The following is a 26874-nucleotide window of genomic DNA, read 5'->3' on the forward strand; positions in this document are numbered from 1 at the left end:
ATGATGCTCTACTCTTGGGCCCAACCTCCAGCTAAGGACTGTGGAGTCTCAGGCATCACAACTTAATCAGAATAGAAAGGCAATTGTCTGCATGCATGGATGACAAATGTCTGCTGGGTGGACCCTGGCAGGTACAAGCTGTGGCTCCCACCCTGGGGCTCATAACCTTGGACTCCCTCACCAGATTCTTCTGGCACCGCCTTCCCAGCTACACTCCCAGCCGCCCGCGGTCCCTGGCATTGCATACCCCAGCACCATGCAGCCCTTCTCAGCAGCCCTCTGGGTTGGCTGCTCCTCTTCTTTAGCCTGAACCAAAGCTTGCACTTCTCAGGGTGCACTTCTCAGGGTGCACTTCTCAGGGTGCACTTCTCAGGGTGCACTTCTCAGGGCTCTTGGTGATCTCAGTACCACAGGAAGAATCCTGAACTGCAAATCAGAGCATCAGCATACCCTGTGCCTGAGCTCAGGGGCTTCTTGGTAACCTAGTAACCAACCTCACCTATCCTGCTCCCCTCCTGAGCTGAGACAAGTCCACACTGTGCTACCTGGAGCTCAGTCCATCCAGGGTGGGGCCATAGTATTTTGGGTGGGTGCAGAGGAGAGTGGACCAATAAATGGTTCAATAAGAGGATGATGGGTGAGTGGGAAGACATATGGCTGGGGAGTTAGATGAGTGGGTAGGTATAGATGATAGATGGATAGATGAATGAATGGGTGGCTGGCTGGATAAATTGGCTTCTAGATGAATGGACAGATGAATGAGTGGATGGGTAAGGAATAGATAAAGTAATTAATGGACGAATGGGCAGATGGGCAGGTAGATATGTGGATGGATTTGTCCTGGATGGATGAATGGATAGACACATGGATGGATTGTTTGATTCACAGAGGGACTGGTGGGCAGCTGGGAGCCAGTCATGGTTGGAGCATTGGTGTGCGCAGTTCCTTCCCACACACTCAACAATCATGGATCGAGCTCAAATCCCCTGAGGAATTGTAGAGATGGATAGTCTTTCTGGTGGGAAACAGGGCATTGGAGTCTGGGATCAGCCACTTCTGGTGGGAAACAGGGCATTGGAGTCTGGGATCAGCCACTGCTGAGAGCCTCTTCCTGTGATTCAAAATGTCTCCCTACTCCAGGCTGTTCATCCTAGGCCTCTTTTGGTCCCTTTCCCTCCCTGGGCCACTGGGGTCCCTGGTGGCTGGCCTCAGTAGAGAAGCTGGACACCCACCCATCACTCCTTTCAGACCTGACCTTGTGCTGGGACAAGTAGTACCTAGGAAGTTGCTTCTACCCTCTAGATTCTAGAGTCTGTAGACTTAAGAGAAGTCTACAGTCATAAGAGAAGCAAGGCTGCTGCCGAAGAAGCACCAGTTGCCTCCAGCCATACCTGGCCCCACTCTGTAACATGCTTATCCCACACTTCTATACTTGGCTACAGCCCTGCAAGTTGCCACCACCCTACCCCCACCTTTCATAGATGCAGGCTCTGAGGTTCAGTAATGTCCTCGGGGCTGCGTGACTCCACGGCTGGGGTGGGTTTGGGGCCTGGTGTGTACTCTGTGTGTCAAGACACAGTCTCTCTGTGTACTTAAGCCATATTGAGGCTGCAACCAGCAGCTAGAGCAGAGACAAGGGTCTCAGCTGAGGCCACAGAGCTCCAAGCAACAGCCAGCTAAGGGGTGCTGTGCTACTGTTTACCTCATCTGTGGGATACATCCCATAATGAGCCAGCTGTGAATGAAGAGGAGGAGACACAAGCTGGCAAGATACAGAAGGCTGGAGCTCCAATAGGGCCTGACCAAAAGAGCAGGCTTGGGGATCGGCCTCGGAGGCCATCCAGAAGCTCAGATCTCTAAAGAGCATTGCTGTGACCCCCGGTTGCTGACACTGCCGATTGGTTGTGACATCACATAAATAAATGAAACACCTAGTTGACAGTGGGAGTGCAAGCCAGAAGGAGCTGCTGGGCTGCCACGCTCCATCAGAGCCCCACTGTTCCCTGAGGCCTCTGAAAGGCAGATTTAGAAGAAAACATAGAAACAGAAGCAAAGCCAGGCAGCCATCCTCCCAAAGAGTGTGGCTGTGTATGCAGGTCCCTCCTCTCTTGGTGATCTTGTAGAAAGAGCTGCCACTTTAGAGAGCCAAGCCTGAGAGCCTCGCACAGCTGGGCTCCCACAGGGGAGGCAGGAAACCTCTGGGAAACCGAGATGGAGCCATGTGGAACGGCCCCACCTGTCAGGTACTCTGCCTCCTTGACTACCTAAGCCCAATGTTTTTTAACCCTCACTCAGCCCCATGCCACAGGCTGTGTCTGCTCACCTGCCCCTTTTCTCCACTTTGGTTTTTCCCCTCCCTCTTTCTCGTGGAGAGGGGTGTTCTCATTGAGTTCACTTATCTTTCCTCACTGTAAGCTCTTCCTTACATGAACCACACCATGACAAGCACAAGAAACCAAAACGCCCATGACCCTGTGGCAGTCCATCATCCCCATCTTACAGATGGATGACCGAAGTGAGGAGAGGTGAAGAAAACCATCCAAGATTAATCAGGGGCACAGGCAGAGTGATCCCAGAGCCCTGTCCCCAGAGTGACTCTCATAACCCTATTCAGGGATTCTAGCTCCTAGGCCCACCCTGCCTTGAATCGACTCAAGCCGCAGGCGGGTTACAGGGTTCATGTAGGCCAGTGTGATCTGCTGTCCCTACCATTACCAAGGGTCCTGGAGCTGCTGGCATTCTGTATGTATATGGTTTCTACCAGGACCTTGGAGATGCCCTGTGGGTACCACCTTCCAAAACCGCTCTGGGACCTCTCCCCGGCAGCTGTATCCTCAGAGCACTTGGATGTCTGATGGCTCTGGCCTTCCTTTACCTGCCCTGGCTCTAGTCTTTGAAGTGGATTACTGGCCTCATCCTCCTGCAGTGAATCAGGCCTTGTATAGAGGGTGGTTGACGAAGCTGGATACTCTGGCCTGTCTTCTGCCCATTCTGTGGGTGTCCTTTCTGACCAGGCCTGGGGTAGCCTCCTCCTGCAGCCTCAAACCTTTCTTCCTTCTCTACAGCACTTACAGAACCCCGCCAACTTCCACAATGCTGCCACAGAGCTGCTGGATTGGTGTGGAGACCCGCGAGCCTTCCAGCGGCCCTTTGAGCAGAGCCTCATGGGCTGCCTGACGGTGAGTCTCCACCTCTCTGACCCAGCACATAGGGAAACACGGGTGCGGGACCACAAGTCCTGTCCACGTGCCTGTCTGTGGGCCAGGAGCACAACTGCCCATACTGCAAGCTGGCCCTGCAGGTGCCCGCCCCCCAGGTCTGATATGGGTTGTGTGGCTTCCTCACACTATTGAGAAACACACTGTGGGGACCAGAACTCCATGAGAAGCAGGACAGCTCAACTTCTAAGGACTCTGCCAGCCTTTCCTATGGCCGCTTGTCCCTTTATTTGCTGAACTTTTATTGAGTTCCCCTCTGGTCATCTACCCACCCACTCAAGAACACATATCAAGCCCCTGTTACATTCATCCATCTGGACAAATAAACCTTGATTGATCCCTCACATATCATGTGTGGTCCCCTCTGCCAAGCCTGGAAACCCCAAGAGAAATAAAACTTTCTTAAGCTTGATTTCTTAGTAAGGGGCAGCCGTGTGGAGAAATGACCGAGAAAACAGTGTTAGAGCCACATGGATCTTTATCAGCTGAAAAGTGGGGCTGGTCGTGGAAAACCACACATGCATATGCCACAGCTGGCCAAGCTGCTAACCACAGCCAGGTCCCTGGGCCACAACGCAGCATGTGCGAAGGCCCTTGGTGTCCAAAACACGACTGGGCAGGACCTTAAACCTGAGGCCCAGAACTTGAGACCGGAGAGAAGGACCTGAGGGATCGGTCTTTCCTCGCTTTTAAGTGTTCCCCCTAACCATGTGGCTTGCATTTGAAAGTGTGAAACTGGTGATAACAGGTCCTCAGAAGGCCTGAAGTGGGTTTGGAAGGGAGCATGGATGACACTGGGAGCCTGCATGTCCTGGTTGTGGAATGGAGGCACGGCCAGGCAGGAATGGTGTCTCTTAAGCTCCAGCCAGGAGGGAAGCAAAGAGCACAGTTTAGCTCTACCTTAGAAGGGGAAACATGGTGAGCGCATTGGGCTCTCTTGTTCTGAGAAAGGGTGAGCTGCCTGCGGCACATGCCACCTCCCAGAATCCACCTGTCCTTCCAGCTGCCCGTTTTACAGAGGACACTAAGACTCAGAACTGACTGCCATGGCACCCAGACTTGAAAACAGCTGAGTCTCTAGCTGAGGCCCGCCTGAACCCAGAGGGGATGTTCCAGTCCATCTGTAACATGGCCCAGACCCTCCCAGGACTCTTCTGTCAGAAGCTGCTCCCATCAGTCTCCCTCAAACCACCTGCATGGGCCTGTCTTCCTTGTCCTTCAGCCCCCAAGCTCTCCTCTCCTCCCAACTACCTAATCCTCTGTGTGGGATCTGAGTCCAGCCTAAGCCCCAAAGAGAGGGCCAGATGTTGCCCAGGCCACAGTTCCTGTAACTGTAGTGGGAAGAGAAGGTGAGGGCCATGCACAGAATATCATCAAACAAACTAATATGCTTCCCCAGAATACTGCCCCAAGCTTGGCCCTGCCTAGATCATGGACCTGGGTGAGATATTGGCCCTGGCCAGCCTGGATAGACCAGGAACTAGCCCTGCCTTGACTTTCTCATTCAGCAGACATTGAACAAGTCTCTGCTGGCAAACACAGTAGGAACTCAAGTTCCCAGGGAAGAACCAACAGGCCAGGGGATCGGAGCCTGGGTCAGCTGGAAAGGACAGGTTCTGGTGGCAAAGAAGCAGAAGATTGAGAGCTATGCTGGCGTGTGCACAGTAGTTGTGGGGGTCTGTTCTAGAAGTGAGCGACAGTGCAGGCCTTCCTTCCTGGAGGAGGGACTCCGCCCCGGAGGACCCAGATGTACCTTTCTAGGCAGAGGGCAATGTGTCCGTTCACTGGGTCCTCTCACTGCATCCCCACAATAAAGCATGTCATTGCTCCTGTCCTCCAGCCAGCCTCCCAACCAAAGGGAGCCCTTAAAAGCCCCTCTGCTGCCCCACCCCACCACACACACACACACACACACACACACACACACACACACACACACATGGCCCCAGCTGCACAGATCTATGGAGCTCAGGAGAGCCTGCTGTAGGAGGAAATTGGAGAGAGAACAGTCATAGAAGTTGACCTTGGTATCCAATCTCTTTTCTGGGTCTCCATCTTCATGGTATATAAAGAATGTTCCAGGTAGGCAGGGAAGCAGGGTGGGGGTGGGTCACCATCCTCACCCAGTGCTGCCTACAGGAGGAGATGAAGGCAGGGTAAGGAGGCTAAGGTCTCCCCAACACACACACACACACATACACACACACACACACACACACACACACACACACACACACACACACAACACACACACACACACACACACACACACAACACACACACACACACACACACACACACACACACACACACACACCACTGGACTGCAGGCTTGGGTCCCTCCCTAGCCAGGGGCAGCTAAACCTGCAGGTTGACACAGTTCCCTAGGTGACCTCTGAGAGCTGGCTCCAAATTCCTCCAGATCCGGATTACTTTGAGGATATAAATTAAAAACCACTCAGCTGCAGGCAACACATGGGCATGGGGGGGGGGGTTGTTGTTGTTGTTATTTGGGTTTCTGTTTTGTTTTGTTTTGTTTTTTGTTTCTTTACCACTAAATTCTAAACTGCCTAGGTTCAATTTACATGTGAGGCTCTGGGCCACAGGCCACCTGAACCAAGCCCTGGAGGCCTGTCTGGACTCATTCCAATCCACCAGCCATGGGAGATTTGTACCCATATCACAGGTGGAAGTCACTGAGGCCCAGGGAATAGGTAGTCACTTGAGTGATGTGGGATGACTGGCAAGGGACACCTGCAGACCCCAGACTCAGCTGCAACAGCAGGACCATATACTCCCTTAAGCAAGTCCCCTCCCTGTCCTGTCTCTGGGACAGTGTTTTCACCCTTTGAAGTATTGAAACTAAACACCCCTGCCAGGTGTCCCTCTCAAGGTCTAGGCAGCCTTACACTAGCTGGATTTCAGCATGCATCCAGTTCAGTAGGGCAGCCACTTTTCTTCAGGCCTAGGGACTCTCGCTGGACTACAGTGGGCCTCTCTGAGATACGGGCTGCCCAGAGAGACACGTCTTACCGATGGCCACTGGACCCTATCTTATAAAACTTTCTTGGGGGCTGGGCAGCACGTGAGACTATCCAGCTGCAGCTTGTTTACTCTGTCACCTGTGTTGTGTGAGCTTAAGGAAAACCCTTTCTGGGTCTCAGCTTCGTCAAACAAACAAACAAACAAACAAACAAAACAAAACAGCTTGAGCCCAAAGCCCCTTCTGCAAGCCAGACTTGGCAATAGCAGACCCACCAGCTCACCGGCCTGAAGTCCTTACAGACTGCTCATGACCCCAGGCTGCTCTTGCTCAACTCAGCTAGAATCATTTTTCCAAACCAGAGCAGCAAGACTGGCCGGTATCAGCCAGGCACAAAACCTTTGCCTTGCTTCCCTGACCCAGAGCCCAGGGGCCTCCCTGGAGGTAGGGAGCTATGGCTTTGACCCTTCATTGGCCAGATTACCTGGACCATACACATACACACACACACACTACACTCTTGTCCTCTGGGAACCAAGTTCTCAGTATACTAATAATGGCGTCGACAGTCCCCCAGCGTCAACCTTAGTACTGCACCGGTTCAAACACAGTGACCCCACAGCTGAGCTCTCTGATGTCTCCCCAGGCTGTTGTGCCAGAAGGCACTCAGGGGAGTGAGGAAGGTTCTGGACTTTCTGAACTGCAACATCTACACTGCAGCTCAGAAAGTCCAGAACCTTCCCCCACTTCCCTGAGTGCCTGCCTTGAAAATCTCCACAAGCCAGCTTGCGTTAGGGATCTGGGCCAAGACAGTAAGAAGCCTCCACCCTAGGTGGCTAGAGACTCAGGGACAAACACAGGCCAGGGAGCCCATGGAAAAGAGACAGGGGGGGGGGGGGGGGAGCAGGGAAGGATTCTATTTGCATCAGAAGCTAAGCAAACATCCCAAAGTGAAATTAGCTGCCTCCCCGCCACCCATCCTGGCTGACATTGGCTCTGCATGGGGGTTCCCAGGAGAAGGGTCAAAGAGCCCAGAACTCTGATCTAGCAGGTACTGGTAGTGCTGGGAAAAGGGACTGTTGGCTCCTCCCTGATTCTGTGACACTCCATCTGACTTTCTGGCTCCCTTCAGTTGAAATGAGGAGGGAGTCAGGCATGGGAATATGTCTGCAGTCTCAGCAGACATCACAAGTTGGAAGCCAGACTGGGCTACAAAATGATACCCCCCTCCCCAAAGAAAGAAAGAAAGGACAGGATGAAGGAGAAAGGCAAAGGAGCTGGCCTCACAGGCATGGTTGAAAGGTTCTTCCCTTTCAGCTCTAGAGACCTTGTGGCAATCCCCCAAAGCGGGCAGGAGAAAGTGGCTTGCTATTGTGATGGATCTGGATGCCAGACTAAACCCATTGCAGCCCTGAAGCCCCACAGCAGCATCCAAGTAGGTGGCCCCCAGAAACTTAGGGACTGAGTCTCCCTTCCTCAGCAGCAGGGGCATTTGGGAAGACTCCTCCCGACTCAACCATGGCCTCCCCAGCTGCCCTCCTTTGTGACTTCATTCTCCAAGTTCTTTCCTTCCTAACAAGGAAGCATTGTCCTGCCACTGTTAATGAGGTGGGAGTATAGACCTGGAAGCAACGGGTTACCCAGGGATAGGTCTTCTTGGGACAGTCAGATGGGCGAGAGCCTCCAGGCCCTCTCCTTGGACCCTGGGGAAACCCAGTTCCACACAACACCCTCCAAGGCTCCCATCTCTCCAGATGGGTAAAATTCAGGGCTTACTCTCAGGGCTTGGTGCTAAGTCAGACCCCAGGCTAAGCTCCAGGATACAGGGGTCTGCATTTCTAGGCTGAGGTGCAATGATCTGCAAAACCAAGTAGATCATCTGGTCTGCCTGGTCCAGGAGCCCTTAACACACACCAAGCGACTCTGCCTGTCAACTACGGGAAGAGTGGTAAATCCCAAGTCCCTGTTTCTCAGGGCAGGGCTGTTGATGCAGGACAGTGAGGGATTCAGGGCATCTCCAGGAAACCCCAGGATGTGCTGGGAACATCAGAGGCAGTGAGCACCTGCAGAGGTAGGGGCAGAAGCTCAGGTGTGGTGGGGGAGGCCTGAAGAGAAAAAAGCATCCTGGGAAGGTAAGTTGAGGAGCCCTGGGGTGATGCATAGCGCCTGGCTGGGGCCATTCTGGCTAAGGTAGGATTACCTCTCCAGCTAATGGCTAGCTAGAAGGTGATCATCCAAGCCATTGAAAGAGACCCACTAGAATCCTGCTCCCCCTGGCCTTGGGTCCCTGCCGTAGCCTGGCTGCTTCGCCTGCTTCATTATGTAGTGGGCATGTGTCTCTACCCAGGCTCAGAGCTCTGATGAACCGGTAACTCACCCTGGATTTCCTCTTCCCTGCTGTCAGGTGGTTAGCCGCGTGGCTGCCCAACAGGGGTTTGACCTGGACCTGGGCTACAGACTCTTGGCCGTGTGTGCTGCCAATCGAGACAAGTTCACCCCCAAGTCTGCTGGTAAGTACCTATCTGGGGCTCCACAGGTGGAGCAGGAAGGTGGAGAGAACCTCGGTTGGTCTAGAGGTGGTGCAAGCCTCTGAGGATGAATGGCCGAGCCATCAGCTCTAGGGCCTCCAGATGGGGCTCAGCTCAGTGTGTCTCCCAGCACAGGGGCACCACAGAGCTACCAAAGGTTCCCAGCATAGGCACTCTGCTGAAGGTAGGCCAGGCATCTTCTCGTTCAACTCCTGCAGTGAGTGTTTTGACATACCCCTTGTATTATCTATCCAGTTGTACCAGTGAAGAAACTGAGGCTCAGAGAAGCAGACGAGGTCTTCCTGGTCACAGAGCTATACTACAGATTTAACATGCATAGTGATCCTTACACACCAGTCATTCATTTACTCACTGACTCATTCACTCATTCATTCAAAACCCATTTAAAGCAAACAAAAAAAAAAAATGAACCTGTCAATCTAACTAACATTTCTAAAAACCTTTTCTGCATAACATTGTCTGTTGAGACTTGGCCACAGCATACAGCTCATGAGCCCATATTTCACAAAGGCCAGGGAAGGTACTGACCTTCGTTCTGTCCTGGGGGAACATATCACAGTTACTGGAATTTGTGGGCAACTTGAGCAAAAAAGATGGATTCCATCTCAATTTTTTTTTCTTTTTTAAGATCCACTTTTGCATCTGCCACCAGCCTCATAAATGTGCTTAGGCAGCAGATACATTCAGAAGTCTGCCTTTGCTGAGTGGATGATCTCTAGACCTCAGTTTGATCTCTTGGGAAGGCAGGAATGATATTGAGACTTGCCTTGCAGGGATCATGGTAAGTTCCAGAAACATGTCAAGTGCCTAGTGTAGTGTCGGGATGATACTAACGTTCTTTATTGATTCAGAATGAGTGGATAAATGATTATAATGTGGGGAGTACACGCACAGGTGTGCACACATGTGAAAGTGTCTGTAGTTCAAGCTATGCTCAGGCTCTGAAGGAAGAGTCTAGGAAAGATTGGGAAGTGCAGACCATGCTGGGTCAAGGGAAGCTTCCCAAAGTTGAGAAAGAGTGGACTATCTGACAAAAACCAGGGGCAAACACCTTCACGGGTGAAAGGGGCCTTCTGTGCAAAGGGCCTTGAGTGGCAGGGTAACAGGGCTTTGTGTCAGAATTAAAACAAGGATGGTGCTTCTGAAACCTGAGCACAGGGCCAGAGGGTGCTGGTGGAGTCAGTGGCAGCTGAATCGTATAGGCCCTGTCTTCAAAGTTGTGTTCTCTGTCCTGAGAGTCATGGGAACATGGCGAAAATCTCAAGTCTGTGACAGCCATGTCTGCTAGCACAGGGGACGGATTGCATGGGGCAGGGGACAGTGTGGACACAGGGGCCAGCAGCAGATCTCTGGGGAGACCACTGGGGCATGGCCTAGAGTGCTCGCCTGGTGTCCTTGCTTTCTATTGTTGTGATAAACCACCACGATCAAAAGCAACTTGGAGAGTAAAGGGTTTATTTCCACTTACAGATAACCCTCTCCTATCCGGAAGGGAAGTCAAGGCCAAAACTCAAGGCAGGAAGCTGGAGGCAGGACCTGAAGCAAATGCTGCTTATTGGCTTGCGTCTCATGGCTTGCTCAGTTTGTTTATTTGTTTATACAATCCAAGACCACCGGCCTGGGGATGGCACCTCCCACAGTGAGCTGGGCCTTCTCACATAAATCCTTAGTCAAGAAAGTGTCCCACGGACCTGCCTATATGCCAGTTTGATGGAGGCACTTTCTCAAGTGAGGTTCTCTTTTCCCAGATGACCCCAGCTGTGTCGAGTTGACAGGAAATTCACCAGCACACCTAAGCATGCAGGCTTCTCCCTCATGCAAATAAGTAAATGAATAAAATCAGGCAAAATCAAGAAAGAATATGTCGGCAAAGATGAAAAAGGCCAATGAGAGAATGGGCTGCTCTGGAAGCCAGAGCTACTCCTTAGTGGGGAGGGGAGGGCTCAGGCCTCGTAAAGCTGTCCCCTGGATCTCTTAAACCCCTCCCCTGCTGGCTCATACAGTAGTCTATGGAGTGCTGTAAACCTCAGCCCTGTGAGACACAGAATACTATCTACATTTATGGGTGAGGACACTGTTCACAGAGGTCTTATGGCTTGTCTGCAGTCACACAGCTCACAAATGATCTGGCTGGGTCTAGGACTCCAGCCTTCACTGAGGGCTTTGCCTGCTCCGTCAGAGCTGCCCCCAGGTCTGATTAGATCCTAGACCAGTGGGCCTCTGCTCTCCTCTAGAATCCAAGCACTCTTTGACTTGGCACAGGTCTCTCCAGCAGGATGCTGTACTCTCTGAGTACCATGCCATCACTTCTGAAGCAGGGATTTGCTCTCTCTTTTGTCTACATACCAGCAGGGCAAGGTCACAGTTCACAGCACCCCTTCCAGTGCTGGTGACACAGCATGCTGTGCTTTGGCAGAAGTGGAGTCCCTTGTTGGGATTCAGGCCTATCAGACCCAAGAGCCCTGACTTTCCTAGGTATGACCCCAAGAAGGAAGGGCACCCCTGCTTGGGAAGGTAGAGGCCAGTCTTAGGAGGCTGCAACAACTGGGCATTTCTTTCTTTCAAGCGATGAAGGGCTTCTTGGGCACAGGCTGAATCTCTTAGCCACCTTGCCTGCCTCAGGGCTGTAGTCAGAAGTTTGCCCACCTCCTATGTAGCTGCCTCTGGGAACTCAGAGGGCTCCCTCAGTGTGGGCTAAGAAAGAGACCCAGCTGGTACCTGACATTGTGGGTACCAGTAGATGCTGTCAGCCATCCTTCTCCATGTTCCTGTCCCCAACGCATCTCCTGACCTGCCTCATCTTCTGCCCTAAAGGCACCCCTCTGCCCTTGGCTCTGAGGATGAGTAGGTCCATTATCAGATAGCACATTCCCTTCAGGTGCGTGTGCTTCTCCAAGCCTCCTGGGAAGCCTTGGTCCTGGCACTCTGCTCAGGGCCTGTGGCACCCGAGCTGCCCTCCCTTCCCCACTTGCCTGGGCTCCACTCTGTCTAGCTTGCCTGTGCCATGTTTCTGCCTTCCTCCCCAAGGGCCTCCGCTGTCTGTCCCTTCCTTGCTGTTCTTGACCAGATCTAGCCTCCTTGGCTTTCTGTGCCTATGTGGGTTTCTTTGCATCTCAAGACTTTATCCCACACTTGGTACATGTGGCTATACATGTGTGTGGCTGTGATGGCATGTATGTCTTTATGTGAAGTTATGTGTAGTATGAGGTTGCCTACCATGTGTGTGTACACTGTGTGTGTGTGTGTGTGTGTGTGTGTGTGTGTGTATGTGTATGTGTGTGTTACTGTGGGTGTGGTTCAAGGCCATCTCCCTGTGTATGCATGCCTGGTATTTTTGAATGTGTGGGTGTGTACATGGTATGCATCTCTCTCTCTCTCTCTCTCTCTCTCTCTCTCTCTCTCTCTCTCTCTCTCTCTCTCTCTGACAGTGGGTCATGCATGTGTACATTGTATGTGTGTAGGTCTGTATGTTTGCATTGCCATCTGTCTGTATGCTCATGCCTAGTATATCTGGCTGTGTTGAGTGTGTAGACATGTATGTGTCTGATGAGTCTTTCTGTTTAGGGTGTGTATGTGGAAGGGTCTCAGTGCATGGAGACCTGTGAATGTGCACAGCTGTGTGTGGGCTCTGGAGGTGGTTGCATGCCTGTGACTGCATGACTGAATGGCTGAGCAGGGTGTGTGTGCGCGTGCGCGTGGACGACTGGCTGCATCTGTGGGGGCCTCTCCCACCCTTCTGCCGTCTGTCTCTCCTGTCAGGAGGCCAGGCTGGGGCTCGAGAAGGCCATGGAATGAGATCATGCTGTGAGGAGAGATGCTTTGTCAAGAGTGCTGGCAGAGAGTGGGGCTGTGTGCATGATTGTGGCTGTGAGCAGGGTGGTGGCTGTGAGCAGGCTCAGGCCTGGGGGCAGCACTGTATGGCAGGAGCCAGAGAGAGAGAGAGAGACAGAGACGGAATGCAGAGCTTGAGCAGGGCCCAGACACTACAGCAAGCCGCCCAGGCAGCTGACTCCACGTGGGGCCTCTGATGCCCAGCCCCCAGCTCTTTGTTCTGCTGCAGCCTTTAGCCTCTGCGCACACGGGAACAGGAGCACGCGTGCGCACATGCACTCAGCATCCTCATCTTGAGACTCTGGAGGGGCCAGCTGCATCCCCCCCCCCCCCCCCCCCCCCTACCTTTTCCTAGCATAGAAGGTCACCTGCCCAGCCCCCAGCACCTGACACCTCCCAGACTCTCTTCCAAGACTGTAGCAATGCCTGTTGGCCCCCTCTGCCGCCACATGCCAGCCCAGAGTCACTTGGCAGGGTGTACTGAAATGTCAGCCTCTTCGGCACTGAGTGGTTCAGCCTTCTGGCTACATGGGTGGGAGTATCAGACAGTCGCCATGTCCGAGGTCCCCAAGAGTCCTCTGCATGCTTCTGCTGGTGTTCATGCTTGAAGAGGTCTATGTAGCCTCAGCTGGCCCACTGAGCAGCCAGCACATGTTGAAATAACAGACTAGAGAATGTCAGAGCTCAGAAGGTAAGCAGCCCAGGGACCAGAGGAAAGGAGGATGCACAATGGGGCTGGGACAGGGGTGGGGATGCCTGCTGGTTTTCTTTCTACGCTTCTTTCTCCCTGGCATAGCCAAGGATGTGGGTTCTTTCGGGTGTTATTGGCATAATGGGAGTGTGGGAGCCCAGCTAGCGTGGGAGGCATCAAGGATACCCAGGGCCCCCATGACAGGCACCAGCAGGCTTTTGGAGAAGGGACCACAGAGGCAGAAGAATGGTCAGAGTGGGAAGAGATAACCTTCCCTAGGGACAGGCAGAGGCACAGCCAGGCTGCCCAGGGCTGGGCGTGACAACAGAACTACCAAGTGGCCATAGAAGTCGCCTGTCAGCTGCCTGCATTTGCTCTTTGTGGGGTAGCACCACCAAGCAAATGTCTTGCTTCCTTTGGATGGGAACCATGGGTCTGCATTCCCAAGAGGGATACAGTCTAACAAGTTCCCCCTTGGGGACACGTGCGTGCCCAAACTCCTACCTACTGCCCTACCCTGCCTCCCAGCCTGCCACTGTGGACATGCCCATGTCTGATCTCTGTTCTAAGCACACCCTCACACCTTCCAGCACAGCAGCCAAAGCTGTGCTGGAATGGAAACAATGTAGCTTGCTAGCTTTAAGTTCCCAAATATGTATGTGTCTGCTCTATTTCTCTGATGTGTGACATGCCCATAGCCTCCAAGGGAGGTGTCCGCTGGTCATAGTAGAGGCATTGAGACATGCCTTGCCTCTCTCTGCCTGTGATCTGTGGAGGAGGGTCTTAGGAGACACTGGGTCCCACCCTAGAGCTCTCAATCCAAGGGTAGGGGCTGAAATGGGGCCTTCTACAGTAGCTTGTGTGGCAGCCCTGTAGTTCATTGTCATGGGGCAGGGATGGGCCACAGGCATCCAAAGCCAGTCAGATCATTTCAGCTTGTACCACCCAGGACTCCCTAGAGCAGGGAAGGCAAGTCAAAACCAGCGTCCTCCTGTCTTGGGAAAATAAGCCTTCTTGCACCCACCTTGCACGGTGGCTCTGACACCTCCATGGTGGGCAGCACTCCTGTCTCATAGTGTCATGGCTTCTATCTTTACCTTCACCCTCCCCCATAGCCTTTCTCCACTCTCTCTGCCTCTGCCCACCCCAACAGAGCACTCAGCTGCCTTCCCTTCAGCATGGAGGACAAATGGCCCCATTCAGGGACACCCGCCAGAGCTGTCTCTCTAAGACAAAGCTGTGTGCAGCTCCGCGTGAAAAACTGCTCGCAGCCGCCCAGTGAGCAAGCAGGATTGGTGGGTGCAAATTGCAGGGGATTTGTTAAAGGCTGCCAGCTCCCCCAGAGATAGCAGGAAGGCAAGGCCTTGTCCTTGAAACACTGGCAGGCTGGGGCACCTTTTCAAGGCCAGGGACAGACTTCCTCCTGGACACCACCCCCACCCCCACGTGGACTCTCTGCATAGAGCTGGGATGTGGGGGAGGACTTGGCTTCCTTCCTCCTACAGGATCTTCTGCCTGTCCCAGGCCAGGTCCCCTTGGAAATGGCTCTGGATTTTATTGCCAGCCTCTGGGAACTGACTAACAATCAGATATGTGTAGTGGCCAAAACCTATGTGCTCAGCACCATGGGAGAGGTCACTGGGGCACACCCATTTACAGAGAAGAAACTGAGGCCCTGAGAGGGCCAGACAGATTCCAGCCCAATGGTTCCCAGTGCTAGGGACAGAATTTACTTGTCTGAGGGTCACATTTGGGTCCCAGGAAACTATCCTTTCTCCTGAATGACCGTGAGTGACCCAGGAAGACAGGTTGTCCTGAGGCAATGGCCCTGGTTCCCCCAACTCCCAGCTCCCTGAGGGATGTGGCCTGGGATCTGGTGACCTTGTTCTGCTCTTCAGGAAAGAGGGACAGTGGGAAGAAACTTGTGGACCCAGCATTCCCAGGCTAAGGAGTTGGGGGAAGGGAGGGCAGGAGGATAGTCCCCAGGACATTAAAAACTCTCATTGGAGAAGGGTCAGAGTCACATCAGAAAGCAGGCAGATGTGGGAAGAGCATCCCTCTCAGGGAAAGAAAGGGCTGAGGTTCTCCATGGCCACAGTGGCCACTGAAAACAAGGGCTGTGTTGGAATGACTAGGGCACCATCAGATCAGCCTTTTAAGAACAACAACCAGCTTTGCCAAGGAAGAGCGCACCAATTGGTTGTCCAGTACTCAGTGGTCAGCCCTGAAAACACATGTATACATAGCGTTATATGGACGGAGCAGATTGCACTTATTTATTTAGAAATGCACACACACACATACACACACACACAACCTGCCAGGTACACAAACTGCCCATGAGTACACTAGGCCCACAAAATAGTCAGTGTCTCAAAATATTGACTTACAGAATACTACTACAGGGGAAAGTGGGTGTGTGACCCTTCCCTGTATTTTCTATGTGTTCTCATGAGTTTCTTCTGAGCTCATTGGACTTGTTAGGGGTGGTGAGAACAGAACCAGCTCCTGGATGGCTCAGTTGTTTCCCTACACAGACAGCCCACAGTGGTGCCACAGGAGCCCTAGGGGACAGGTCTCTTCTTGTCAGGAGGCCATTCTCTCTGCCTCTCTGCAGAATTAGCTCATTGCTCCCCGCCCTGCCACAAAGACTTCTGCAAGGCCAAGGCTGCCTTCGGCTCAGCCAGGTGTCTACTTTCCAGAACCATCCAAACTGAGAGGCCAAAGGGTTAAGAAAGAGAGGAGGGCACCCACCCACGGTAGGAGGTGTCTGGCTGGTGGCTGGGATCCTTCCAAGTGATGCAAAGTCCTCTACACTAGGAGTCCAAGCACTGGGGTCTGTAAGTAGAGGGGTAGGGATCAAGGATGCATATGGTAGGGGAGGCCAGGCTGCTAAAGGCTTCCTGGTGAACAGTGTGTATCTGACATGGGTTCCCCCAAATGCAGATCCTACAGTGAAGATTCCACTCTACTTTGCTTCTTGGGGGTGCGGGGATCCCAGAAAGCATGATAGAGAAATAGGAGCATGGGTGGGAAGGAGAAGCCTCAGTGAAGTATGGCTGTAGGCATGGTATCAGCTGTGGGCTCCTGGTGTTCAACCTGCCTAGAACTCTGTTAGTTAGGAAACCTCACCCCTCACCCTCACCCTCACCCTCACCCTCACCAGCTAGGAGCCACGGGGGAAGAAGGACTTATCCACTGTCCCCTGACTATCATTAGTTGAGGGCTGTCTAGGGTGAGGGATAGGGTGGGTCAACTTCCAACATGCAGGTAGCTCTGCCTGGGAGCAAAACTGTCTGCCAGGTCACTGTGTGCAACATCGCAGGGAGCAGATAAGGCCTCTGCAGTGCCTACCATGAGAACTTTGCATGCCACTGTCCCCTGTGTTCATCACCTGGACAGACTGCAGTCCAGTTAGATTATGGTTGCATTCCTGAGAGTTTTGACTTCTACATGGTGATTGTAAAAAAGAACTCTATTTCACTACCTGAAGAACTATTCATCACTACCTACTGTGGGCTAGCCGCCCTTGCCACACTCAGAAACTGTCAAAATAATGAAAGCCACTCCTGAGTCTTAGTTGAATGATATCTTATGGGGACTTGGGACCATTTAAGCCATCCTGTAGGTAATGTCCTGTGGAGGATGGCATTTTACTGGACATTGGTCTACCTAGCCCCAAGTTCTCCTACCTTCTGCACCACGAAATGGCACAAAGGGGAGAAAGGGGCATTGGATGTTGGGTGATTTTCAGCACAAAAAATGCCAAACAGGAAAGGAATGATGGGGTGCCAATGCCAGCCCATTCTAAGCATAGGCTGCAGGTGGGGAGAGAGAGAGAGAGAGAGAGAGAGAGAGAGAGAGAGAGAGAGAGAGAGAGAGACACACCAAGCTTTTGAGGTTTGAAATAAATGAATGCTTCTGTGCTGTGGGTGAGAGGTGAGAGGTGACAGGAACCACCACACCCACCACAGCACGTCACCAGTCTTCAGGTCAATGAATCCCCAAGGCAGGCTTTAAGGAAGAAACTGAGGTTCTGCAGGTAGCAAAGGCAGAGGTAGAGCCAGAGCTCTAGCCAGGCCATCATGGCTTCTCTGTAGTGTGCAAGGGACCTGAGTAGTTAGAAAGCAACTCTGAAGACCTAAAGCACTGTCACCATTCAGGTGACTCCTTTCTATCCAGCATTCAACTTCCCAACACAAAGGTGCCTTCAGAACAGAGGTTCTGCTGAAGAAACAGTACCCCCTGATGCCCCAGGGTAGCCCAACGAGGTATGGCTTGATGAAGCCAACCACAACCTTTAACATCAAAAGGGAAGGAGCAGGAAGGAGGGTCAAGTAAGCCAGGACCTTGGCCTTAAGATGGGCTTAGTATTCTCACCAAGAGGAGGGATTCTAGGAGATTCCAGGACAGGAAGGTTAGGTAGATCCATGGCTTGGCAGGAAGTGGGCAAGTAGGTATGGAAACTTTCTCAGTAAGTGTTGCAAGTCGGCAGCCTTGTAAATACCTCCCGATAGGAGCAGACAAGAATCAGCAGTTATTATCTATCTTGCCTGTTTAGATTTACAGCCAGGGCAGGTGAGGAAAGGGCATCTGGATTAGGAGAAAATCTACTTTATATCCCCTTTCCGCCATAGCACAGCAAACCTGAGATCAGTGGGTAGCCGTCACTCATCCCTTGTTGTGACCCCAGCCTCCCATTTCCATCGCCTGGTGTAGGAGAGCAGGCTGAAGTTTAGAAAGGTCAAGTATTGTGAGCCAGAGTTGTGATTCAAACAAGAGTGTCTGCCAGGTGTGGTGGTGCATTCCTATAACCCCAGCACTTGAGAGAAGCAGGACGATCAGGCGTTCAAGGCCAGGCTCAGCAACGCAGACTGGAGAGCTTGTCTCAAAAACTGGGGAGTTGACTGGAGGTAAAGCACTGGCTAAGGAAGTGTGGAGAACCTGAGTTCTAATCCCTAGAACCGCATACAGATGAGTGCAGTAACATCTGTCTGTAATCCCAGTGGGGAAGCCAAGACAGGAGTATCCCTGGAAACTTGTGGTTATTCCAGTTCTCAAACTGGGTGAAAGGCTAAGACTGACACTCAAGGTTGTTCTCTGATCTCCACATGTATGCTACAGCATGCATACTCACTCACATATGAACATGTACATACATATATGCACCCATATCATACACACACAGTGAAATTAAAAAAAAACCTCTTAGTGGCACACACCTTTAATCCCAGCACTCAGGAGCAGAGGCAGGTGGATCTCTGTGAGTTCGAGGCCAGCCTGGGCTACAGAGTGAGTTCCAGGACAGCCAGAGCTACATAATGAGACTCTGTCTCAAAGAAACAAAAACCAACCAGCCAACCATAATGCAGCACTCAGGAGCAGAGGCAGGCAGACCTTGGAGTTTGATGCCAGCTTGGTCTATGTAGCAAGTTTCAGGCCAGCAGGGCTACATAGTGAGACCCTGGAGAGAGACCGAGGCAGGCAGGAAGTGGAGAAGAAGAGGGAGCAGTGGTGGTGTGATGAGATGGAGGGCTGAGCAGGTAAAGGTGCTTGTCGCCGAGGCTTTCAGCCTGAGCCCACCCCGGTTGATGAGGAAAACCAGTTGCTGCAGGCTGTCCTCTGACCTCTACATGCACGCCATGGCATGCATGGACATACCCTCACATATACGCAGAAAAATACGGGCCAGTTGGAGGACTCCAAGTTCAAGACCAGCCTGGTCTACACAGAATAAATGAATGATAAATAATAAAAATATTGATGACTCAAGCTATCCAGATGACTTGAATTTCTTGCATATGGCAGTCCTAAATATATGGCAGGGATCTGGATCCATCCTTGGGGTCATTTGAGCCTCATGGTAGGAGGCAGAGAACCTAGGCTGGCCCTGACATCAAGAACTCTTTCTAGCAACCACTGATAGTTCCAAGAGTAGCAGTTAAACATACAGGGTCAGAAGCAGCCTGCCTCGCTCCAAATGCCACCCAGCCCCCTACTTACCAGCTAGTGACCTTGGAAAAGTCACCAACCTTTCTGTGTATCTGAGTGGAGGGACTCTCAACAGTGCCAGCATCACAGGATTGAGCTTAGAACATAGCCTGGTGTCTGGTGATGGCTGTGTGTTGGCAATTTTACCCAGCACACTGGCATCTAGTCTCCTGGGATGCCTAGCATCCCTAAGGGGAGCACAGAAGCTGGGGTCTGAAGGGCAAGGGACTTGTTTGCATCAGTTGCAAGCCAGGAACATGCTAGCTGCACCAATCTGGGTGTGGGGGGAGGCTAAATACCAGGCACAGGGGTGGGGACTCCTGTGACTCCAAGTCCAGAAGCCCTGGGCTGTGGTTTCCATGGAGTTCAGTATGTATCTCCTCCCCCTCGTGAAGGGAGGCTGAGCCCAGTTTGGGAGGCCAGAAGTTGCAGAGTAGAGAGCTGACTGAGGAAGACAGGACAGGGCCAGCAGTGCCCAGTCTGTACCCTAGGCAAGAGCTCTGTCTCAACAGGTGTTCCCAGTAATGTTCTCAGAACTCAGGACTGGAAAGAAGGAGAGGAACATTTATTGAGGTTCTGGCTGGCATTATGCTGGGTGTTTTATCAATCTTGGGGCTGGTCATCACAATCACTCAACTTATTGCAGGGGGAATTTGTGGGAATTATTGTGAGAAGTTGACACACTCAATAACAAGGCAAGGGGTGGTGGGGTGGCTGGAGGGTGGGCTCAGCACAGATTTGTCCCATATAGTAGAACAGCAAAAGGAAGAAGCCAGTGAGGAAGAGGGTGTGACCTTGGCCTGCTGACTCCAGGCACAGTGCTCTCTCTCCTGCTCCCTGGTCCCACCTCTTCACCCTACCTCCCTGGGATCAGTCACTGTCAAAGAGGAAGTGCACCTTGGCCTTCTTGGCCAGTTGAGCTGCACAGAGTGCTCAGAACCAGGTACTGGAAACTGGATACTGGCCTGGGGACACTTTCCAGTGACCTTCATTGGGTCCCAGTGATTTCTCGGCCAGGGCTGCTCATAGGATAGTTACAGCTCAGAATGAGAAACCCAAGTGGGGACAACCTAGAGTAGGGGTCCAGCTCAGTCTAGCCCTGACATCTGACCTGGGCCTTGTTTTGCAGCCCCATACTTTAAGGAAAAAGTATGCCACAGAAGGTGGCATCTCCCCAAACACTGGACACCAGAGTGCTGACCATTTATAAACTCTTGCTTTGTGGTCCAGGTTGGAAGCCTACTGGCATAGCTTTATGAAAATCACCTCAATTCTCTCAGCTTGGGGTCCAGTGCATCTAGAATCCAGGTCTCTCAGCTAGAGCAGCAGCAATTCTGTTTCCGTGGCAACCCTGCTATCTCTCAAGGGACCATCTGGATCCTGTCACCCTGGCAAGGTGCTGCCCAGGCAACCAGGTGTTTGTGTTTTGCAGGGAAGCTCTGCATAGTGATAATTCTCTCTCTGGGGACAGGGTGGTGGCTAGGCAGGTGGCTGAAAGGAAGGAGGCCCACCTTGGCTAATGTCAGGCCTTTGCTGAAGAACAGGAAAGCTCTGGCCAATGGCTTCTCATTAACAGATGCCTCATTACCTTCCTTAGAACATGGAGGCTTGTTGAGGCTGGCCAGCTGGGGAACACTGCCCAGGGGCTGGACTCCTTGCAGGGAATTCCAGAGGACCCAGTCTCACCTGTTTGGAATGAAGAGACACTGTTGTCTCTGGCAGGAAACAGGAATTACTAGGAGCCTGCCTTTCTTTCCTACTGCCTCGTAATTAGAGTCAGCAGAAACTCGCTGCCGAAAATAAGCTGAATTCACCCCTGCAACATAAGCGCCTGTGTGTCCGCACCCTCAAAGAGCTCACATACTGGGACCAGGCAGGGACATGCTTAGAAGGAACACAATGTCAGAAGAGCCACATGACCCAGGTAGGATAGAGTAGGGCCATGTAGAAGCCCCTGCTGGCCATGCAACAGGAAGCAAACCTAGACTAGGTTGTGGGGGTGGGGGAAGCACAGCCCTCCGCTGTCTACCACAGAAGCTCAAGATGGAATGCTTCCCTTTGCTGGACGAGGAAGCTGAGGGTTACAGTAGAGTCCAACGCTCGGGGTCACATGGCTGGAGAGGGACTAGGTCCAGGCAGAACCAGACAATGGCATCCTTAGGGTGTGCTGCTCTGATGTTGGGGTTGCCGGGGAGGTTCCATTTCCCAGGGGCCTGAGGCTTCTTTCTGGGCAATCCCCACCTTTCCCTTCCCTCCCTCTGTCCCTCCCTCCTCTCCATGCCACTTCCTCTTTTATTCTCTATTCCCTTCCCCAGCCCTCCTCATCCTCTTTGTCTTTCCCTGCCCCCCAGGGACCTCAGCTCCCTGAAGCCCTGGCCCTGCCAGCTCAGCGGTATGCCACCTTGCAGTCACCATCACATCTTGTTCCTCTGTCTAAGGCACAACCCTAGGGTGCCACTGCTATTTAGCTCTGCTCATTCTGAATGCCTCCACCACCACAGCTAACATCTAGTCCTGTTCCCTCAAGTTTCTTGGTGGTCCTGATCCCCTCTCAGAGGTGCCCCAGATGTTTGCAGTCACTCCCTCCCAGAGGCCAGGATGTACATCTGTGCAGACAGGTTTGGGAGAGAAGGTGAAGACCCTACCTTCCCTGAAGAAGAGGCAGGAGATTAGTGCAGCTCTAGTCATGGGGAAGCCAGATGAAAAGCTGCAAAATTCAGTGAGGTTGCCCAGGCACTTGTTTATGTGCCCTTGTGTGAACAGAGGTAACTTTGTGATCCCTGGAAAGAGATTCGAGTGCCCCATTTCTGAGACTGAACGTGTGTCTGGCTTTCCTAATCCAAATGGAGAAAAAGAAGAGCAGAATGGCTGCCCCTTTAAATATGGAAGCAGGATGCTGAGCCCCAGGGCACTGGGGGCCCCACTGGACCACAGTTAGATTTTAAACTTATGGTCCCAGGCTCTGCCCTTGAAAGGGAAGGGCTCCGTTAGCTCCATGTGGGACTGCCTTCACCTACCTAGGCAGGTAAGCCAACGTTGGCATCTTAACTGAAGGTCCCAGAAGTGGGCTGGGGATCAGAACTCCAGCCCCCAGAGAGGGCACCCTTGTGCAGTAAGTGGGCAGCAGAGTGCCATGCACATGGCCCTCCTGGCACTGCCAAGACTTCAAGAAAGTGGATAGTTCTCTTGCCGTCAGCCATCTGTTACGTAACTCCGTGTCCTGACCAGTCTGGTGTGGTTGAAGTTTGGCTCTCAGTAACCAGGCACTGGACTTAAAGGATTTGAGTGACAAGGATGGGACAGGAACTATCCATCTGTGGAACCCTCATAGCCGTGGCTGCTGCTCTTAGCTTGCCCTCTGCTTCCCTGCTTTTGGGTTGTGGCATTTTTTACTGGTGCTGAAGTTCAAACCCAGGGCCTCAAACATACTAAGAACTCAGTTGTCTTGGCGCACAACTCCAGCGCTTGCTGCTCTGGGGCTTTGGACAGCTATTATTACCACTCTGCACCTCCTCATATGTATCAAGAAATGGAGCTATGATCCCTCCCTCCCAGGGTGGTTTGTGTGTGTGTGTGTTTTTTTTTTTTTTTTTTTGGTGGAAGATAGAACGGGATGTTGTAGGAGGAAGATGTGTTTTGTTTGTCACTGACTGAGACAGAGCAGGTACAGGATACTGGCCTCCACCTGCTAAAAAGAATCCCTCGTGAGAGAGGAGTCCTGGGTGACAAGTAGGTCAGGCATGAGAGCAGTGCCTTGCTGGAGATGTCATAGTGAGCCTAAGTGTTGGCTCTGGGCTTCCTGTTTACTCTCTGATGTGAGTGTCAGAGTAGGGAAGGTTTGGTTCATGAAGATCACTGGCCCAACTCCTATCTGATCTGAGAAGAGACCAGCACAGAGTGGAGCATGATCTTCCCAGCATCCCTGACCCTCATAGGGCTGGATTGACACCATACCATGCTTGTCACTGTGGCTCTTCCTGCCACTGCTAACAATCCCAAGTGTTTCCAGGGGGTTGTTTGTTTGTTTTTCAAGTTTTTTGAGGCAAGGTCTCATAGAGCCCAGGCTAGTCTTGAACTCCTCCTGGTCCTCCTGAGGCCACTTTCTAGGTGCTGGAATTACAGGTCAACACTACCATGCCTGGCTGTTGAATACTCTTAGGTGGAAAATTCCACACCCAACCCCAGAGACAGGTCACGATCAAAACAGTTCAGGGCTGGGGATGTGGCTTGGTTGGTAGAGTATTTTTGCCTGACATGCACAAAGCCCTGGGTTTGAACCTCAGCACTGTATAAAATGAATCTTGGTGGCACACATCTGCCATCCTAGCACTCCAACAATAGAGGTGGGAAAATAAGGAATTCAAAGTCATCCTCAGCTATATCCTGAGGTTAGCCTGGTCTATATAAGCCCCTGTCTTTAAATTTTTAACAGTAAGTACACCATGTTGTTAAAATTTTCCTTCAGACTATTTGCATAAGGTGCTTGTGATTTGGAAATTAATTTAGTGTCAGACTTGGGTCCCCTTCCCAGGATATGTATATATTTACATATTCTACTAGCCCCTAAACCCAGATTTCCGAGTTACTTCTGGTGCCAGGCACTTCAGATAGGGGCTTCTCTGCCTATGCACTGACTAATCAATTAAGGAGCGGGACTGTGTTGAATATTCATCATGCTGTAGATGCTGGACAAACATTGCACACTTTGGCTTGCTAGAGACTCCCTCCAAGCCTTCTCCCCTTGCCACTAGCAAATAGCAGGACTAGAATTCAGACCCCTGAGTCCTTGGAGGAGGAAGGAGGATGCCTAGAAGTCTGGGGATGACCAGAGGGGTTGAAATTGGTAGGAATGCTGCCTCCTGACCTAGGCCAGTGGACCACCCACTCAGTTCCACCAGACCTGAACTTCTTCCATACACCATTTCCTTTTGGATGCTTTGCTAGCCTGTCCTTCCACTTGACCACAGCAGCAGGAAGGGCACTGAGGCTAAGGCCAGGCCCAGACCCACACAGTTCCTTCTTTGCAAATGTGGGCCCCTGAGCCTGTCTTCCTCACCTCAAGTCGAGGGCTCATACCTGAAGCCTCTAGCTCTTGGCCTCAAAGCAGGGCCTCTTCCAAACATACAAGCCTGTGTGCCTAACCCTCTGCTAGACACAGTGAACGCTGTATGTGAGATGAGCACCATCTTCACTCTAGAGCAAGCTCTCTAGTGATACCTCTACAAAGGACAGAGAAAGCACCTCATGGCTGAGAACTTAGAAAGGCTTGGCTGAGGAGGTAACCCTTGCTGGAAGGCCCCAAAGAGCAAAGCTGCCCTAAGAGGAGGGTGAGGAAGGGCATGTGCAGGGGCCCTGGGTACAAAGGATGTGGGTTCCAATCTCTTTACTGTGGCACTTGGAGCCTCAGTCGTCTTCTTTGTATGACAGGAACAGTGCCACCCAGCTCCCAGCATCTGAGGAGTCAAGGATCTGAGGGTATGGGACCCTGCAGGGTCTGATGCTCTCTCTTGGCTCCTGACTTCTAGCCACCCCTGACACTCAGAGCTCCGTCAGTAATGGCTGCTCCTCAGCTCAATGAGTTAATTAGGCCAAATTCAATTACATACCATGCTCCCAGGTCTGTCTGGAACCCAAGGTGGGTGTGGGCTGTCTGTGCTCCAGAGCATTCAGCAGCAATGGCTTGGATCCCAGGGCTGCCACACTGCACATCCCAGCTGGATAAACTGAGGCACACAGCAGGCCGTGTGCAACGTGCTGTAGCAAAGCACTCCAGCCTGGGTGATTGATAGACAACAGAAATTTACAGCTTGTAGCACAGAGGCTGGGAAGTCAAATATCCAAACACCGGCAGGTATGGGCCTGGTGATGGCCCTTGGTATCTGCTGGCACCTTCTTCCTGCATCCTTTCCTGGCAGAGGAGGAGTGATATGGCTCCCTCAAGCCTCTTCATCAGGGAAATCATCTTCCTGAGGGTACAACCCTCGTGACTGCCTCACCTCCCAAAGGCCCCACCTCTTCATAGTCTCATTAGATAGCAGATTTCAACACACAAATTCTAGAGGGACACAGCACTCAGACCATAGTGTCCCCATATCACCATGGCCCAGAGATGAAGCTTCTTTGACAGTCAGGGTTACTGACAAGGTCTCACGCTCCTTGGCCCCTGCCACTCCTGCATGGTCAATTCTTCCCAACTCCATGTTGGCAACCAGCACGTTGACTGGTATGTCAGGAGAACAGTAGCACCAATAAGGTAGATTAACCAGGATCCATACACACAAGCACTACATACAGCCTTGGACTAGAGCCATTCAAGCCAAGGACCGAATCATTTGAGGTCATGAATGCCAATCTAAGAAGCTAGGCCTTGGACTTTTGGTCTGGGCAGCTGGAGGAAGCCAGGGCACTGTTTAGACAAGATGAGTGTTGTGGTCACCTTCGCCTTTTAGGAGCCTTAGCAGGTAAGAGGGAGCTGGGGCCAGAGACAGAAAACACAGTTTAGAGACCGGAACAGGAGTCTACTCAGGTGGAAGTAGGGTGTGTTGGGAGGGACAGAGGATAATCTTCAGCATGTCCACTGGCCACATCTCACTCTAGGTCACCAATATGCCAAGCCTCTGAAACTCAGTCAGTGACAAGAAGCTGTTTCATACTTGATACCTAAGTTACTGGTTGTGAATATGGTATAAAACACTTTTTTGGGGAGTGGGGGGAGTCTTTACTTTGCATTTTAACTAATTCTAAAATCAAAGTTGATTGTTTTTGAAGCCTAAAAATAATATATATCATTTATTACGACAAGTGTGGAATATAGACAGCAAGAAAGGTAAAGTTGAAAATACTACCACTAAGCTAATAGGTTGGTGATTCTCCATTAGTCATTCAGGAAACATTTGTCGATCACCTGCTGTGGTCCAGGCACAAAATCATCAGGGATGCAGCAGGGAACAAAACAGATACAGCTCCTGCCTTGATGGAGTGCCTAGTCCAACACAATTAGATCCTTATAAATAAGCTCCAAGAAATGGAGAGGCAAAGAAGCATTGTGTGTCTGTTCCTGTAGAGGCGGCTTCTTGGTCTTGACAGAATGATGTGAATTCTGGGTCTCTTGTCTGGCCCAATGCCACCTTCCCAGGAGATGAGCAAGATCACCCCAGTGGGGTTGCTGCTTCTTAGGGCTTACCCAGCCATACTTAGGGAAGCCAGTGCCCCTTGTCAGAAGGAGAGGTACAGAATCCACACTAGCTATCTTCCCTGGTAGTAAAAGGAAACTAGGACCCAGAGAAAGACCGTGACCTGTGCCTGGTCCCCCAGCAGGCCCACGGAGCTTTCTACCTGGAAGGCATGTGCTGCTCAACTGAGCTCAGCTCCAAGGATCCTGATTTCAACACTGGGCCTCCCACACCTTGCCCTGCCCTGGCAGCCAGCTTCAGATTTTCCCCAGACAGACATTCCTGCGTGGCCTGTCTGCTCACGTCCAGAGCCCCTGGAGGTGGGGGACATCTGGGACCACACTGGGGAGAAAAAGACGCTGCTGGCTCACCTGAGCCACTGTGGGAAAGAAGCAGGCAGCCAGGACAGAGGGAGAAGAGGGAAAGAAGGTACCAGGTA

General features: G+C 52.0%; 1 protein-coding gene across 5 annotated transcripts in view; it reads left to right on the forward strand.

Annotated features, from left to right (window-relative positions):
- The window catches only part of Zmiz1 (zinc finger MIZ-type containing 1), a 120047-nt gene that overhangs the window by 29423 nt on the left and 63750 nt on the right, over positions 1–26874 (forward strand). For all 5 annotated transcript variants that reach the window (XM_036198641.1, XM_036198640.1, XM_036198644.1 and 2 more), the window contains exons 3-4: positions 3066–3179; positions 8606–8711. In XM_036198641.1, the coding sequence (XP_036054534.1) occupies positions 3066–3179; positions 8606–8711 (220 nt within the window). The remainder of the gene's footprint in view (positions 1–3065; positions 3180–8605; positions 8712–26874) is intronic.

Source organism: Onychomys torridus, chromosome 9 (genome assembly GCF_903995425.1).
Source record: "Onychomys torridus chromosome 9, mOncTor1.1, whole genome shotgun sequence".
NCBI lineage: Eukaryota > Metazoa > Chordata > Mammalia > Rodentia > Cricetidae > Onychomys > Onychomys torridus.